This window comes from Eleutherodactylus coqui, chromosome 5 (assembly GCF_035609145.1).
Source record: "Eleutherodactylus coqui strain aEleCoq1 chromosome 5, aEleCoq1.hap1, whole genome shotgun sequence".
Lineage (NCBI taxonomy): Eukaryota > Metazoa > Chordata > Amphibia > Anura > Eleutherodactylidae > Eleutherodactylus > Eleutherodactylus coqui.
The window spans coordinates 167,517,240-167,533,694 of NC_089841.1; the positions used below are offsets into that span (position 1 = coordinate 167,517,240).

At 44.4% G+C, this 16,455-nt stretch overlaps 1 protein-coding gene across 2 annotated transcripts in view; it reads left to right on the forward strand.

Moving 5' to 3' along the window:
• TTC28 (tetratricopeptide repeat domain 28) overlaps positions 1 to 16,455 on the forward strand; it is a 543,332-nt gene that overhangs the window by 53,255 nt on the left and 473,622 nt on the right. For both annotated transcript variants that reach the window (XM_066603685.1, XM_066603686.1), the window contains exon 2: positions 5,516 to 5,794. In XM_066603685.1, coding sequence (XP_066459782.1) covers positions 5,516 to 5,794 — 279 coding nt within the window. The remainder of the gene's footprint in view (positions 1 to 5,515; positions 5,795 to 16,455) is intronic.

A 16,455-nucleotide genomic window follows, 5' to 3' on the forward strand; every position in this document is an offset into this window, starting at 1 on the left:
CTCCTGTAAGCACAGAATATCAACCTTCTCTCGAAGCGCATCTCTCCAGGCCGCCGATCTCTTAAAGGGGGAGTTCAGCCCTTTTGTATTTAAAGAGCATATTTTAACTGTCATATTATTGGGGGGGATTTCGCGAAGAATTTGTGAGGACCCTGATTGATGCTGGCTACCGACCTGTCACAGAAGGGGGGGGAAACATAAACACACTTAACACAAATGATTGGCACATAGTACCGGAACAAGTAACCGATAAACATTTTCTGTATAGCAATACACTTAGGTCTACGATAGTAGATCCTGGGAACAGCGAAACAAAGTCAGCTGTTTATTACAGGGATGTAGTCCTGTAAGTGAATGGGGGGGAATAAAAGTTCACCCGACTTAGAAAGCACGGTTAACCTCCAGGTTTAAAGCAAAAGAACATCAGAGTTCAGCGGGGGGGATGGGGCTGAAGACTTTCCTCAGAAGGCACAGAGGCTCGTTGGTTAGGGGGTTTGTCGTGAGAATCTTCGCTAATTTGGAGACCCCAAGAGGCTAGGGACCTCTCCCCCTCTTCTGGTTTGTTGAAGATGTGTGTAACTCCTTCTCTGTGGAGGATGAGCTTTGTGGGAAAGCCCCATCTATATGGGATTCTCTCCCTCCTAAGCGTGGTAGTGACGCGGGAAAAGGCTTTCCTGGATTGAATGGTGGCTGCCGATAAGTCCACGAAAAGCTTAATGCCTGAGTATTGCGGGGGCAGATCAGGCATTTTGCGAGACGCAAACATCAATGCCTCTTTAACGTGGAAAAAATGAATCCGCGCAATCACATCGCGCGGTATGTTTTCATGTAGAAACTTTGGCTTCTGCAGGCGGTGCGCCCTATCAATAATCAATTCCTGGACAGGCGTTGAGGGAAGAAGTTTTTTCATTAGGTGAATCAGAAAATCCTTCAACTCTGCTGGGCTGATTTTTTCGGGGATGCCCCTAAATTTGACATTATTCCGACGGTTGCGGTCTTCCAGATCCGCCATTTTAACTTTAATCTGCTCTACTTCTTCCTCCAAGGTGTAATGGGCGTCAATTAATGTATTGTGGGACTTAGTCAGTTCTCCCATTTTGTTCTCTATATGGGAAGTTCTCTCCTCAATTTCCACTACTGCGGAGTTAAATGATGCAGAGAATGTATGCAGGTCCTCCCTCATGGTGCTTCTAAGGGCAAGTATCATCTCTTTTATAAACGCCTGTGTTGCAGGCTGGTCTGAGGTAGGGACCATATCAAGTAACTCTGTGCTGTTGGATGGAGGCAGGGAGGTAGCAATTGCCTCCTCCATTCTCTGCCTTCTTTTTTCCGGGCTAGCAGATGGGGAGAAACTGTCTCTTGGGGCTGACACGCGGCCCGACGCCATTTTAGGTGGGGAGGTGGTGGTGTGTGTAATGTCCGTGAAGCTGTCACTCACCTCTCCCAGGCTTGGAGAACTGCGGGAGTCGTCTCGGCGGAAGCTGGAGCTCCCTGTCGGTGTTTCCTGGGATGTAGCCGGAACGTTTGCGGAGCCTTGCGTGGAGCTTTTAGATGAGGAGCGCGCCGCCGCCGGGGTCTTTCTGCCGCTCCGAACGGAGAAGAAATCAGCCACCGGGACCGGGGAGGCTCTCGCCGTCCTGCGCCGAGTCATGGCTAGATGGTGAGGTAAGCAGCGCGTCTCCGGGAAGGTGAAGGGACCCGCTGATGCTTTGAAAGTTGCTACGGAGGTAACGGACGGAGCGGAGCTCAGAAGCTTGCGACTGCCACCGTCCTCAGTCAGCAATAGAAGCCTCTCTTTGAAATGTCCTAGGAGCTCATCTACAGAAATGTTTGTTGCAGGAGTATACGCCTGGGCGAACTTAGCTCTATTACCGGCCTGACTTTATATAAGTGATCATATTCAACTTCATTTGATTCTGCCACCTTGAATGTTCTGGCAGGGAAATTGAGAGCAAACTGACATTAAGCCCTCAACTGCGTATTGTCATTATAATGCAGGAATTTTATGATCACTTCAAAACAGGGGGCAATAAAATCATCTGGAGGAAAAAACCTTAAAGTTCCTCCTCTGAGCCCTGCTGTATTCAATTGTATCCCAGAGTTCCGTGAGTGAAATCGGGGATTTGGGGTTTGATATTTTCTGGGGTAGTCCACTGAGCAGTCCTTCACCGTCTTCTCACGGGTGCAGGGAGTTTATGATGAAGAAGAAAATGCCAAAGAAATGGCATCCTCCACTGTAACCTCTTGCTGGCCATATTATAGACTAGCTGATATACGCGGCTTCACCTGAGTTTATTTGGTACAGGTGTTTACCTGTTGTTTGCACGGAAACTTTTATGAAGTTGTGGTTACTTCAGAGGAACCGAGGAATAAAATATGTATACACATGGAGGAGCGTTGGATTCTCCTCAGACTGCATGTACAGATGTCCCTCAGCAGAATGTGCCAACCCTCCCACTTTCCTCACTTTTTACCCTTAAAGGTAATACCCCTTTTTATTCAAATTTAACTCCAGACTGGAGGTTGCAGACCCTTCTTAGCCTTAAAAGCATGCTTCATCCCTGCAGTCCATGGCCGCTTCCTTATGTACTTTACAGCCTTTGTAGTATATGCACAAAGAGGTCAGTTAGATTATCCTCAGTATATACACATAGAGGTGAGGTAGATTGTCCTCAGTATATACACACAGACGTCAGTTACATTCCCTTCAGTATACAAATCATTTCCCTAGGCTTTATGGTTTCGAAGATAAGAAAAAAACAATCTCATGTAACGCAGATTTTCACAGTCTTTCACGTTTAAAATTCAATATTGAAGTTGCCACCCCTATATTTTTCTTATTACATCTTAGAATGTAAAGAATGGTTGTGGCAAATTTTATGTTTGTGCGGTTCAAATGTGTGTTATTAGTTACATTACATCGGGGGTCACTTACTTTTGCACTAGCATTGAATAATCAAGTTGTGACCACTTTACTTATCCTATTTAGGACCTAAACAATGGTTGTGCAAAATTTCATGTTTGTCCGACACCGGGAAGTTAGAGAATTAGATTAGGTACATTACATAGGGGTGCCTTTACTTTTACACTTAGCAGTGAATAATCCAGTTGTGACCCCTTTACTTTTCCTAGATAGCATCTACAAATTTCATGTTTGTAGGACACCGGGAAGTTAAATTACATAGGTGTGCCAATACTTTTGCACCTAGCATTGAATAATCAAGTTGCGATCCTTTACTTTTCCTACTTAGAACCTAAACAATGATCGTGCCAAATTTCAAGTTTGTAAGACTCCAGGAAGTTAGAGAATTAGATTAGGTACATTAAATAGGGGGGGGTCACTTACTTTTTCACTTAGCATTGAATAATCAAGTTGTGACCCCTCTACGTTTCCTGTGTAGGACCTAAAGAATACTCGTATCAAATTTCACGCTTGTACGACATCGGGAAATTACATTACATTGGGGTGCACTTACTTTTGCACTCAGCATGAATAATCAGGTTGTGACCCCTTTACTTTTCTTGTTCAGGACCCAAAAGAAGCACAAATACAATATTGGGTGGATGACCACAGGACACTGCTTTATCACTAGGATGGTTTGGCCATGGCACAGGGTCAGGAACACAGCACGAACTTTTGTTTTTTGTGGGGTTTTTTTTATACCAACGATATCCTGACACTATAGCCGCTGACTAATGGCGGGATGGGTGACAGAACTTTTCGTTTTCTTTACACTGATAGATGCGCTGCCACTAATAGTAGGATGGGTGACTATGGGACAGGGAGACAGGGACGGGAACACAGCAGGACCTTTTTTTTTTTTTTACACCGACAGGATCAGACAATACACTAAATATACTGACTAAACTAACACTACACTGACACACTGATCACACTTTACTAACTACAATTTAATGTCGTCTGAGTGATTCCCAGCCTTAGAGCTGCGGCACCATGGCCAGGTTCTTGGGGCACACCAGGGTGCTGGAGACACTGGTTGGGAATCACTGGTATAGTTTGACACCTTGAGTTTTTTTTTAAACTCTTGCTTTCCTGTGGAATCAATGGCCAGGCCGCGGATTGGACGGCTTCCATTGACCTCAATGGAAACCGTCCGTATGGGAACCGCACTCAAATGCAGCAGGCTGCGATTTGTTTTTCAGACCAAGAGTTCTGCAAAACAAATCCGCACGCTTCATGTGCGGACGCTCATGCTTCCTATGGGTGGTTTGATTTGCGGATCTTCCTCTTGGATTCCGCAAATCTGATCTGCCCGTGGACATTGGGCCTAACACTTTCAATTTCCACCAGCGTATGTTTAATGCAGTTTTGTTAAAGAAGATGTGAGCGGTTGTGTTCACATCTCTGTGTACCAGATCCAATCCCTAAACCCCCCCCCTCCCCCCCCAAAAAAAGGGCAGGGTGGCAAGTAGCAGCCAATTACAGGGAACGACTATAGTTCAAAAAACCCATTGGATCTTGGAATATGAATGATATTGTTCAGTGTAAACACGGCTAACAGTTGAATGCGAACGAGAATTTATTTGTTTCTAAAATGATAAAACTAATCGCCTGCTCCTTCGCACATTGTTGCGTGTGCACAATGATTGTTTAGTCATTCACTGGTACTGCGAACGACTGAACGACATGCCAACAAAATTTATCTGATCGAGTTAATGAGTGAAATTTGTCATTGTTCGCTCGTGCAAAAGATTTATCGCTCTACGCAAAAGTGGCCTAAGGGCTGCTTCACGGGAACGTGTGGTGACAGCGTATTATGCACGCGGGTTTTGCTGGTGGAATATGCTGTACCAATCTGCCATAGGCGCCCATGTTGCCAATTGCACATATTGTGGGAAATATGTGCGCAATAAAGACAGCATCACATTCTATCTTGGCACATAGTACACGCACATACATGCCATGATAGCGAATGGCGATTGGCGGCACACAGCATATACACAATGTCTCATGCAGGCGGTGCGCAGCGACTTACGCTTTTGTGAGGCTGCCCTCAGAATGGAAGCTGGAATCTGATTGCTGCACCTTTACTCTTTGTCTGCTGCAATGAAAAAAGACTTCGGCAGCATCCAGGGTGCAGATTGATATCCAAAGTTTTATTCCCCCATCACAGAAAAACAGGCAACGTTTTGGCCATGTTGGCCTTTGTCAAGCTTGACAAAGGCCAACATGGCCGAAACGTTGCCTGTTTTTCTGTGATGGGGGAATAAAACTTTGGATATCAATTTGCACCCTGGATGCTGCCGAAGTCTTTTTTCATTGTTGCATGTGATTTGGTGATAAGGATCCATTCACCTGTTTCTTTGGCTACTGCATAATCTATGCCCAGCCCTTGGAGGGATATACAATTTGTGCTGCTGGCGACCTGCTTTCTCTGGACTCTACTCTTTGTCTGTTAGTTTTGGTAAATAGGGGCATTGTCTTTAGTAGTTGCTTTGTAGAGATAGTCAACTGTAATTTAACGTCCCCCTTTCATCTTTTTTTTTTCTGCAGTCGTCAGCCATTGCTGCGAAAGCATTTGGAGGAAAAGTGGTTGAAAACTCTATTCTCAGCAAGGAAGAATTTATTGAGAAAGTTCGTCAGAGCAACGATGCCTGTAAGAATGGAGACTTTCAGCAGGCCATCGAGCTGTACAGCGAGACGCTGCAAGTCGATCCGCAGAACTGTATACTGTATAGCAACAGGTCGGCTGCCTACCTTAAAACTACGCAGTACGAAAAAGCTCTGGATGATGCCATTAAAGCGCGACTGCTAAATCCTAAATGGCCAAAGGTATGGCTTTTGCATGTTTCAAATGTTGATGCTTTTTTATACATTGAGATGTGAACATATTTAAAAGAATTTTGCAGTTTTTCTATAATCAATTAGTACAGCACTGAAGAGTTTTATAGACTAGTCATAAAACAAGAAGTCTGGCATTAAATATATTAAATCTTACATCTCTTGTAAGTCTATGTTCAGTGACAGAATCTACCTCCTTCTATGTAACAGATACTACACACCATGTAACATGCCTGTGTGGTGCCCCCTTGTGGCCTAGATGATGTTGCCCTGTCACAGCAGGGTCTATCTCATTTCCCCCCAGTAGTCATAGCAGGACATTTGTTGTACCTTATCAGTCACAAGAAGGCCTTCCCAATCTCATGTTTACTCAGCTCCAGTTCACTTCTGCAAAATGGCCTCTGCTGGTGGGAAATCACATATGATGCTGCCAATAACTGGCTGCTACATGAAGTATCCTGTTTCTGCTCCCGTTCCTAACAGATCAATGAACGAGCTGCTCGGTGTACTGTCATCAGCGCACTGACAGCCATCTCAATACAGGAGGGAGGGCTGTCACTGACTGAGACCTCTCTCCAGACTCATGCAAAAAGTGAGCAGGGATGTAAATCAAGAAGTTATGCTGACTCTTTCCTGCAAAAAGAAAAGAGTTTGGTACGGTGTTAGCCAGTAGAGCAAAATGTGATTGTTCTCAGCAAGAGAAACCAAGTAATCTTGTAGATATGATGCCTTTTTGAAGGCAAAGAAACCCCATCATACCCTACACAAGAATGACAGCCTGAAAACCATATTCCCAGACCCGCCCCTCCTATGTTACAAGCAACTTCCAAATTTGAGGAACTTTATAACCAAGAGTGAATTGCCCTTCGACACACAAAAAGGAACTTATCCCTGCAATGTAAGGAGCTGTAAGACCTGCTCACATGTACGGACCATGGACAGGATACAAATCCCCAACACACAGCAGGACTATAAGATCCCTGGGACATTCACATGTTCCACGTCCAATGTTGTGTACCTGATCCTGTACAGTGAATGTCATCTTGAGGGTCTTTATGTTGGAGAAACAGGACAAAAACTGAAAGCCAGGATGAGGTCTCACCGCCACACAATTAAAGAGAGACAGAAGTACCTGTGGCTGAGCATTTTTCTAGCCACAGACATAACATAGAACATATGAAAGTTACTATAATAAAAGGCCACTTCAAATCTCAATATCATAGAAGAATTCGGGAGTACACGTTTATAACCATCTTTGACACTATCAAGACTGGAATCAACATTGGAAGTGGATTCATGCATCAGTGGAGATTATGAGAAATCTATAGCAGAGATAACACGCAGGCCTGATGACCCCCTAACACCAGTTTAGAGACCATAAAACTTTCACATCCCTTATCAGTGGACTAATTAAGTATTTACTCCTCTAATCATCCTGTTCTGGTATAGCTTTAAGTGCAAATTAATCACATCATGTATGTGCCTTTTCATATGTGTATGCACACGTGTGTATATATGTATGCTTATTCGGATCTATTCTATTAAACCTGAGGAAGATCCCTAAGTAGGTTGGAAAGCTAGCTATAATATCTTTTTTTGTTAGCCACTAAAACGTATCATATCTACAGAATTACTTGGTTTCTCTTACTGAGAACAATCACATTTTTTCCCGCAAAATTATATTTCTGTCTACTCAAATCCTCCAAAACTTTAACCCCTTAGGCCTCCCCTACACGGGCATTGTGGTAAGCTCTGCGATTTAAATTGATGAGCGCTAAACGCTCAAAAGTAGAATAAACATCGTTCGAAAATCGCAGCGCTCAAAGGTGCTGCGACCTGGCGACTGTCTGAGCGGTCCCATTGAAAACAATGAGAGTGTTAAACCGCAATTAGCGCAGTGCTGAAAGGGCCGCGCTAATCACAGTAAAAAAGTCTGTGTGAGGGAGACCTTAGGAACCAAGACCTCTGATACCTAAATATCCACATCTAAATTTCCTATTTTCAAAACAATACATTCTAAGGGTTAATGTATTTTATTTGATGCCTGTTTTTGTAGCACAGATTGTGTTTTCTTACGGTACCAGGACACGGCTAGTATCTTTTAATTTTTATATAGAGAAGAATAGTCAAAAATAGTATGACATTCAAATTTTCTTCCTTTCTTTTTCTGTCTAATTCAATGTAATACATTTTATAAAACAAATTTATGCAAAAAAAACTAATCCTGTACACAACAATACCAAATATGTGTCCTCTGATTAACCCCATAACGCCACAGGACATAAGTTTACCTCTCGGGTGCATGGTAGGTCACGCAACAGGCTGTAAACTTACGTCCTGTGGATAGCACAGACCCGTCTTCAGTTGCTGAAGGGAACCAAAAATGGCCTACAAAGTAGGAGCGCCCGAAGTGAAAGTACAGGTAATCTTTAACCATTATCCCACTTTTCTATATTAGAATACCAAAGCTAATGACTGTCGCCCCTCCAGTTCGCTTGACCTCCAGAGACATTTAAATTTGTATGGAACACCTTTTCCTGTTTACTGATGAACCTGGGGTGCGTCTTATAGTCTAAAAAATACGGTAAATCTTACAATTAGTATGTTTGCACCTTGCTCCTCTAAACCTACTCACAACATTAAAGAGGAAACATATAGCCTACAGCACCCATGTTAACCCTTTGAATGCCAACGTGCTAGATGTTTCCCTGTTTAATTCACTGACGGATTAAGGGTATGCCTGTGTTACCAGGAGTAAGGCATCTTGTTGACTCGACAAGTGGTGCTAGCATTTTGTGTAGCTGTGTGGACTAATTTTGGAGCATGCATATTCATTGCCTAATGCAATAGGTAAGTATGAGCATGCGATCGACTCCCACCAGCATTCTGAACCTCCGTCACTGAATTCCATTTAACTACCGGACAAAACAGTACAGCATGCTGCACCACTTTAACTACCGGACAAAACAGTACAGCATGCTGCACCACTTTAACTACCAGATGAAACAGTACAGCATGCTGCGCCACTTTAACTACCGGACACAACAGTACAGCATGCTGCACCACTTTAACTACCGGATGAAACAGTGCAGCATGCTGCACCACTTTAACTACCGGATGAAACAGTGCAGCATGCTGCGCCACTTTAACTACCGGATGAAACAGTGCAGCATACTGCGCCACTTTAACTACCGGATGAAACAGTGCAGCATGCTGCGCCACTTTAACTACCGGACATTTCTAAAAACTGTCCAACACTAAAACCGTCTTTGTTTCCCCTAGCAGCCTATCAGAGCTCAGCTGTCATTTTTTAAGGTAAAATAAAAGCTGAGCTCTGATTGGTTGTTAAGGGCAACAAAAACAATTGTGCTGATAGACGCTTGATAAATCTGCCACATTAATGTCTTTATAAGCCCTCTAACTTATTCTATTGGCATTTTCTGAGAAGTTGGCACATGTTTGCCCGGAGAGGTAGAGTCCATTGCCCTGGAGCTCTTTTACTGATGCTAAGTTCATTCGGAGGTGACTCCGTTCCGTTGCGCAGCGCTGCAGATGAAGTGTCAGTATTCTGTATTGTTGCATGGAATGTAACATGTATGAATTAGAGCCGTACTGTTCTTGTTGCAGAATGCGGTAAGTGTTTAATACAACTCCCAGGAGAGTACGTCTGCTTTTATTTACTTGTGAAGGACCTACGGATCTATCCTTGGTTTACATTTTGCAGACATTTTTTTCTTGTACAGCAAATACACAAAACATCTTACATAATCCGAAGGAAGAAGAGACCGGCGCCACAGACGTGCAATTAAAATTCAAATATCTTTATTTTGTTTCACATGGGTTTCAGTAGTTCTTTACTGTAACAGACGAGTTGTCCTTCCTTAGGCTACAATAGCAAAAAGTGAAGAACATTAGATCCGATCCATTAATATAGGGTGCTGAATTACCTGGGAGCTAATCATTAAAGGGGTTGTCCCGCGAAAGCAAGTGGGGTTCAGCATTTCTGTATGGCCATATTAATGCACTTTGTAATGTACATCGTGCATTAATTATGAGCCATACAGAAGTTATTCACTTACCTGTTCCATTGCTAGCGTCCTCGTCTCCATGGTGCCGTCTAATTTCAGCGTCTAATCGCCAGATTAGATGCGCTTGCGCAGTCCGGTCTTCTCCCTTCTGAATGGGGCCGCTCGTGCTGGAGAGCTGCTCCTCGTAGCTCCGCCCCGTCACGTGTGCCGATTCCAGCCAATCAGGAGGCTGGAATCGGCAATGGAACGCACAGAGCCCATGGTGCACCATGGGAGAAGACCTGCGGTCCACCGTGGGTGAAGATCCCGGCAGCCATCTTCGCAAGGTAAGTAAGAAGTCGCCGCAGCGCGGGGATTCGGGTAAGTACTATCCGGTTTGTTTTTTTTACCCCTGCATCGGGTTTGTCTCGCGCCGAACGGGGGGCCTATTGAAAAAAAAAAAAACCCGTTTCGGCGCGGGACAACCCCTTTAACTTAGGCCTCATGTCCACGGGCGGGTCAGATTCCGCATGCGGGAGCCCGCAGCGGAATCCAATGCTGCCTGCAATACGATTGTGTATGGGCTGTGGATCCAACGGCTTCCATTGACTTTGATGGAAGCTGTCCGTGCAAGAACTGCAACAAAATGGAGCGTGCTGTGATTTGTTGTCCAGACCGAAAGGCCCGCAAAACAAATCTGCATGTTTTTATTCAGCTGTTGGCGCCCATGTTTTCCTATGGGTGGCTTGAACTGCGGATCATCCGCGGGTGCCCCGCAATTCACATTTGCCCATGGACATTGGGCCACAATAGATGGCTCCTTTCTTCTGTGTATTATTGTTACATATGTTTTTATTCTGTAAACTTGTATTTTATATTTATTATTTTCTATTAGAGATGAGCGAACACCAAAATGCTCGGGTGTTCGTTATTCGAAACGAACTTCCCGCGATGTTCGAGGGTTCGTTTCGAATAACGAACCCCATTGAAGTCAATGGGCGACCCGAGCATTTTTGTATTTCGCCGATGCTCGCTAAGGTTTTCATGTGTGAAAATCTGGGCAATTCAAGAAAGTGATGGGAACGACACAGCAACGGATAGGGCAGGCGAGGGGCTACATGTTGGGCTGCATCTCAAGTTCACAGGTCCCACTATTAAGCCACAATAGCGGCAAGAGTGGGCCCCCCCCCCCTCCCAACAACTTTTACTTCTGAAAAGCCCTCATTAGCAATGGATACCTTAGCTAAGCACCACACTACCTCCAACAAAGCACAATCACTGCCTGCATGACACTCCACTGCCACTTCTCCTGGGTTACATGCTGCCCAACCCCCCCCCCCCCCCCCCCGCACGACCCAGTGTCCACAGCCCTTAGGACGGACAGAGGCAGGACAAATAGATTTCTTTTCCCTTTTTTTATACCAAAAGGACCCACTGCGTATATTCAATGAACATGAGAAGTTTAATAACTGTGCTGTGGCCCTGCTAATGTGTCACAGAACTTGAGGGTAGCAGAGTTATTAACTCTGGCAGAGCAGGTATTTTTTTCCCAATTAAGGAAAGCAAATGGCGAAGCCAGCAGTAAACCGTAGCTGGGTGCGTCTGATTTTTTAACGTTGTACACGCAGCTCACACGTGTCCACAGCCCTTAGGGCGGACAGAGGCAGGACAAATAGATTTCGTTTCCCTTTTTTTTACACCAAAAGGACCCACTGCGTATATTCAATGAATAATAACTGTGTTGTGGCCCTGCCTACACAATTCTTTCCCTGTAGTATCAATGGAGGGTGCAATGCTCTGCAGAGGCGATTTTGAGAAGAAAAAAAAAATGCAGCACAGCTAACAGCAGCCAGCACAGTACTGCACACGGTTAAATATGGCCCTAGAAAGGACCGTTGAGGTTCTTGAAGGCTACACTCACTCTTAACACTCTCCCTGCCTATGCAGCACTTCTGTCCCTAATGCCGGGTGCAACGCTCTGCAGAGGCGATTTTGAGAAAAAAAAAAAAAAGTCACTGCTAACAGCAGCCAACACACAGGTATTACTGGCCCTAATAAGGACCTTTGGGGGGTCTTGAAGCCTACACTAACTGCTATTTCTCTCCCTACAGCAGCTCCGGTACCAGCAGCACTGTCCCTCATCTAACTCACAAGGCATCTGAGGCGAGCCGCGGGAGGGGCCGACTTTTATATTCGGGTGACATCTGATCTTCCCAGCCACTCACAGCAGGGGGGTGGTATAGGGCTTGAACGTCACAGGGGGAAGTTGTAATGCCTTCCCTGTCTTTCAATTGGCCAGAAAAGCGCGCTAACGTCTCAGGGAAGGAAGTGAAAGTAACCCGAATACCGCGTGGTGCTCGTTACGAATAACGAACATCCCGAACACCCTAATATTCGCACGAATATCAAGCTCGGACGAGTACGTTCGCTCATCTCTATTTTCTATACTTTTTATTATTTTAGCCTCAAAATAGACAGCTCGTCTGAAATAGCACTACCGTTACAGTAGACAACTATGGAGACCCATGTAAAACAAAATAAACATTAATTTTTTTTTGCCTCCCAAGAAAGTCTGTGGTTCAGTTCTCTTCTTCCTTTTGATTACTCCTGATTGAAGTCCTAAGGCAATAAAGTCCTGGACTTGCAGACAGGTCTCCAATTTGTGGCCAGATAGAGGGGTGTGACCCGTACACAAAACATTTGGCAGAAGTACTGTCCCTTAGTTAACTAGTTTACAGTGTCTGGCCAGGTGAAGGCTCTATGGCAGAACAGATGTACATATTTATATATTTGGGATGCTTTTGTGAATGTTATACTAGCCCAACAAAACAGCGACAACCGAGTGAAGAAGGGGCACTATGGGGTCTCCTGTTACATATTATTGCAATTAACAGTCTGTGTAAACTTTTCTTAGCTTATCTACTGTCAGACTTTGGGAAAGTTGTATCTAGGAGGTCGTTTTTTGGGTCAGTCCTGCAGATGTTTTTGTCTTGTCTTTGTCCATAGACACACCACACATATCCGTTTTTTCCCTTTTGCCTGTTGAGAAAAGGCTCTACTTGCGCATTCACCGTATTAAGACATTATACAACACTTTTGTGGGAAACCCTTTTAGGCTGCATTCACACGGGTGAACTTGATATCAGGCCAAGAAGCCCGGACCGATATCGCGCTTATCAACATGCGTTCTACCCGTGGATGCGTTCTGAGGAATGCAAAAAAATAGGACATGCAGCCATTTTCTATCTCACAGCATCATTGTGAGGAAAAAAATCCTTCCTGTGTATGACTCCATTCATGTGAGTTTTGTGTGTCTCGCAACGCACAAAACTCGCGCAAGTTTTGCGCTAGTGTATCTAGCCACAGGCCAAGGTTTTCACTCCTGCAATAGTGTCTGCTTTATATCTGGCCATAACTGTCATGAAGTTCAGTTTCAGGGATTTCGATTTTAATGAATATAATAAATCAATGGGAGTCAAAGAGGATTTGAAGGGATTGCATGGGAATGGTATAAATGGCTGTTACCAGTCCAGCCTATGAAAACCCATCCTAGGACAGGATCATTTATATGAAGACTGGAGAGGGAAGGGGCGGGACTGTGGGTATGGGGTGGAGCCTAATAGTACACCGGCAGGAGCATTGAAGGAGAAGGGGGTCAGTCCAGAGCCCAATGCTGCACTTTTTGGAACAGTAAAGCGTTAGGCTCCGGCTCCGGTCGTGCCCTTTCCTCTTCCAGGCTACACATGAACTACCTGTCCTAAGACACATTTCCATTTGTTGCACGGATAGCCGCCATTCTATTCTATTTCTGGACAGTCCCTTTAAACGAGTTGTCCAGGGTTAAAAAATATGTCTGCTTTCTTCCAGAGGTAGTCCATGGGCTGTGTCTGGTATTGTAGCTCAGCACCATTGAAGTTATTGTGGCTGGCCAGCAATTTCTCACCTGACCAGTAGACCATGGTGGAGCCGTTCTTGGAAGAAAGTAGCCATGGTTTTTTTGATCCTGGACAGTTTTTTTAAGATGGATTCTATTATCACATTTTTCAATAATAAGCTTCCACTGTAGCAGTTTGGGGCACATTCAACACACTCTGGACATATGTGTATAAAAATCTGTAGAATGTGTGTTGATGCAAAAACTTTTATTTCATGATGCCCTCTATGCAAATTGACTCTCTTCAAATCATGAAGGCAAGCAGCTGGAGCCCCAAGTCACACTATCCTGTAATTGCGCACACCCCTTGCAATGTTTGGCTGCCACCATCGGCTGCCAATGTCGGAGCAAATCGCAGTCAAATCCCGCTCTTTTGCTGTGTGGTCCTTTGTCAGAGACGTGCACTGAAGTATCATGGGATTTCCCCGCAGCTTACGCTGGCGGCAAGAGGAGGTGGCCAAGCAATTCAGGGGGCGTGCATAATTAAACAATGGTGGGACTTGGGGGGCTCCAGTGACCACTTCTGTGACTCAAGGTACAATAAAGGTGTTAAATAACCACTATAGTGGAAGCTTAATATCGAAAATCTGATAAAATTCCTTTTACCTTTCTTTTTTAATATGAGATGTTTGTTTTTTTTTAGAAACTTTGTTTATTTAACATTATTTAAAAATATAAACTTTTTGTATGATCTTTTTGCTCTAAAGACAGAAGTGAAAGCACAGGGATTGGATTAATGTTATCCATACAGATTAGATGAAAGTCAGCTAAACCGGCAGATTTTGGTGGGACTAGACAAATATATAATGTGTATAGGAGTGTTCAGACTCTCCCCGAATGACAGATGTTCGGGGAAGGAAAATTCATGCATGTTGGATTTTTAACACATCCCTGCCATCATTTATGCATGCAGGGAATAAGCCACCACTAGAGTGGTCTATCAGCAGCTTATTCCCCAACAACTTATACTTGCCTGAGCCGAGCATGTACGTGTATGGAGAAACATTCAACTGACAGCTTTCTAAAGTGTACGGCCGCCTTAAAAATAGCAGGTTATTTGGTTGGTAGTGAAATCCATCATAGTATCACTGAGTTCTGCTGTGAAGAACCCAGTTCTGTAGCTCACCCCCTGCAGGCCGTGTATTCTCACTTTTCTTCAGGTCACATGACCAGCACTCTGACAACAGTCAGTGTCGTGCAGTTATTAAAGGGGTTGTCCCGCGGCAGCAAGTGGGGTTATACACTTCTGTATGGCCATATTAATGCACTTTGTAATGTACATTGTGCATTAAATATGAGCCATACAGAAGTTATTCACTTACCTGCTCCGTTGCTGGCGTCCCTGTCTCCATGGTGCCGTCTAATTCTGATGTCTTCTGACGTTTTTAGACGCGCTTGCGCTGTGCGGTCTTCTGCCTGGTGAATGGGGCCGCTCGTGCCGGAGAGCTGGTCACCGCGCCGTCATCGTAGCTCCGCCCCGTCACGTGTGCCGATTCCAGCCAATCAGGAGGCTGGAATCGGCAATGGACCGCACAGAGCCCATGGTGCACCATGGGAGAAGACCCGCGGTGCACCATGGGAGAAAACCGCAGTGCATCCCTGGGAAAGGACCGGCGGCCATCTTAGGGAGAAGATTTTTATAACTCCTTATTTCGTCGGATCGGTGAGTAGCAAGCGGCTTAAAAACCTCTTTAAATTGCTATTTTATGCCAGGGGGGTAACAGGGGGAATGGGGTAATGTAAAATTTTGATGTTTGCCGCGAGACAACCCCTTTAAGCACTGAGGATTTTATCTTTTTGTACATACTCTAACTTAAAAACCTGTCGTTTACCGTATGAAAACATTCCACAGATCATCTTCACAATGACATCTTTGGTCGGACTATTTGCTAATTCAAAGGTGTTGGCAGGTGATATGCTGGGAATTTAACATCCAGAATCCTGCGGGCAGCCTCCTCTAGCGATCCATTTTTATTGTGCCCAGCAAAGCATACCGAACAGCAGCAACGTTTCATCCCAGCAAATGCAGTCGGCAAGATATCTGATGGCCGTTCCTGGAGTGAAGAGCTCTTGTACATTATTAGGGGTAATTGACAAATGTTTTACACATGGTTTTCCTTTCTTGGGCTTCTGTCTCGATCAATATGACGTGAAGAGTCTAAGTTAATTTCATTTTAGCATACTGCAGCTTGAGCTGAGTAGGTTACAATCTGCAGTACAATGGATGGATGGTGGGTGCGAAATTAGTTCACCTATTGAAATTATTTGACATATTTTTATGGTTTATTAGGACATTATTTTTATTAACATTGTAAAATGGAGGGACAATAGAACATACTTGCATAAATATTGTATGCATATTAAATATACATGCATCGTATATAGAAGACGTAAAATAGAAGAACAAATATATATGCCGAAGTATATATAAAGGGACAATTATAATGGGGCTTATTTAGAATCAGAAAAACACACATCATCCTACAATTGAATATTGCATAAGCTCTTTAGTGATTGGTAACAGACCGTTGGATGCAGAGCCGTTGCAGATCCGGAACCTGAGCTGGAACCGATCGGACCCATTATAGTCAATGGGATCTGTTTGTGCTGTTCGATTCTGTCCTGAGACAAATCCGTACGGCTGAGGGGACTCCTCTTTCCTGCTCCCTGAGTGGAGCAGGAAAGCAGAACCTCGAATGCAGGTGTAAAAC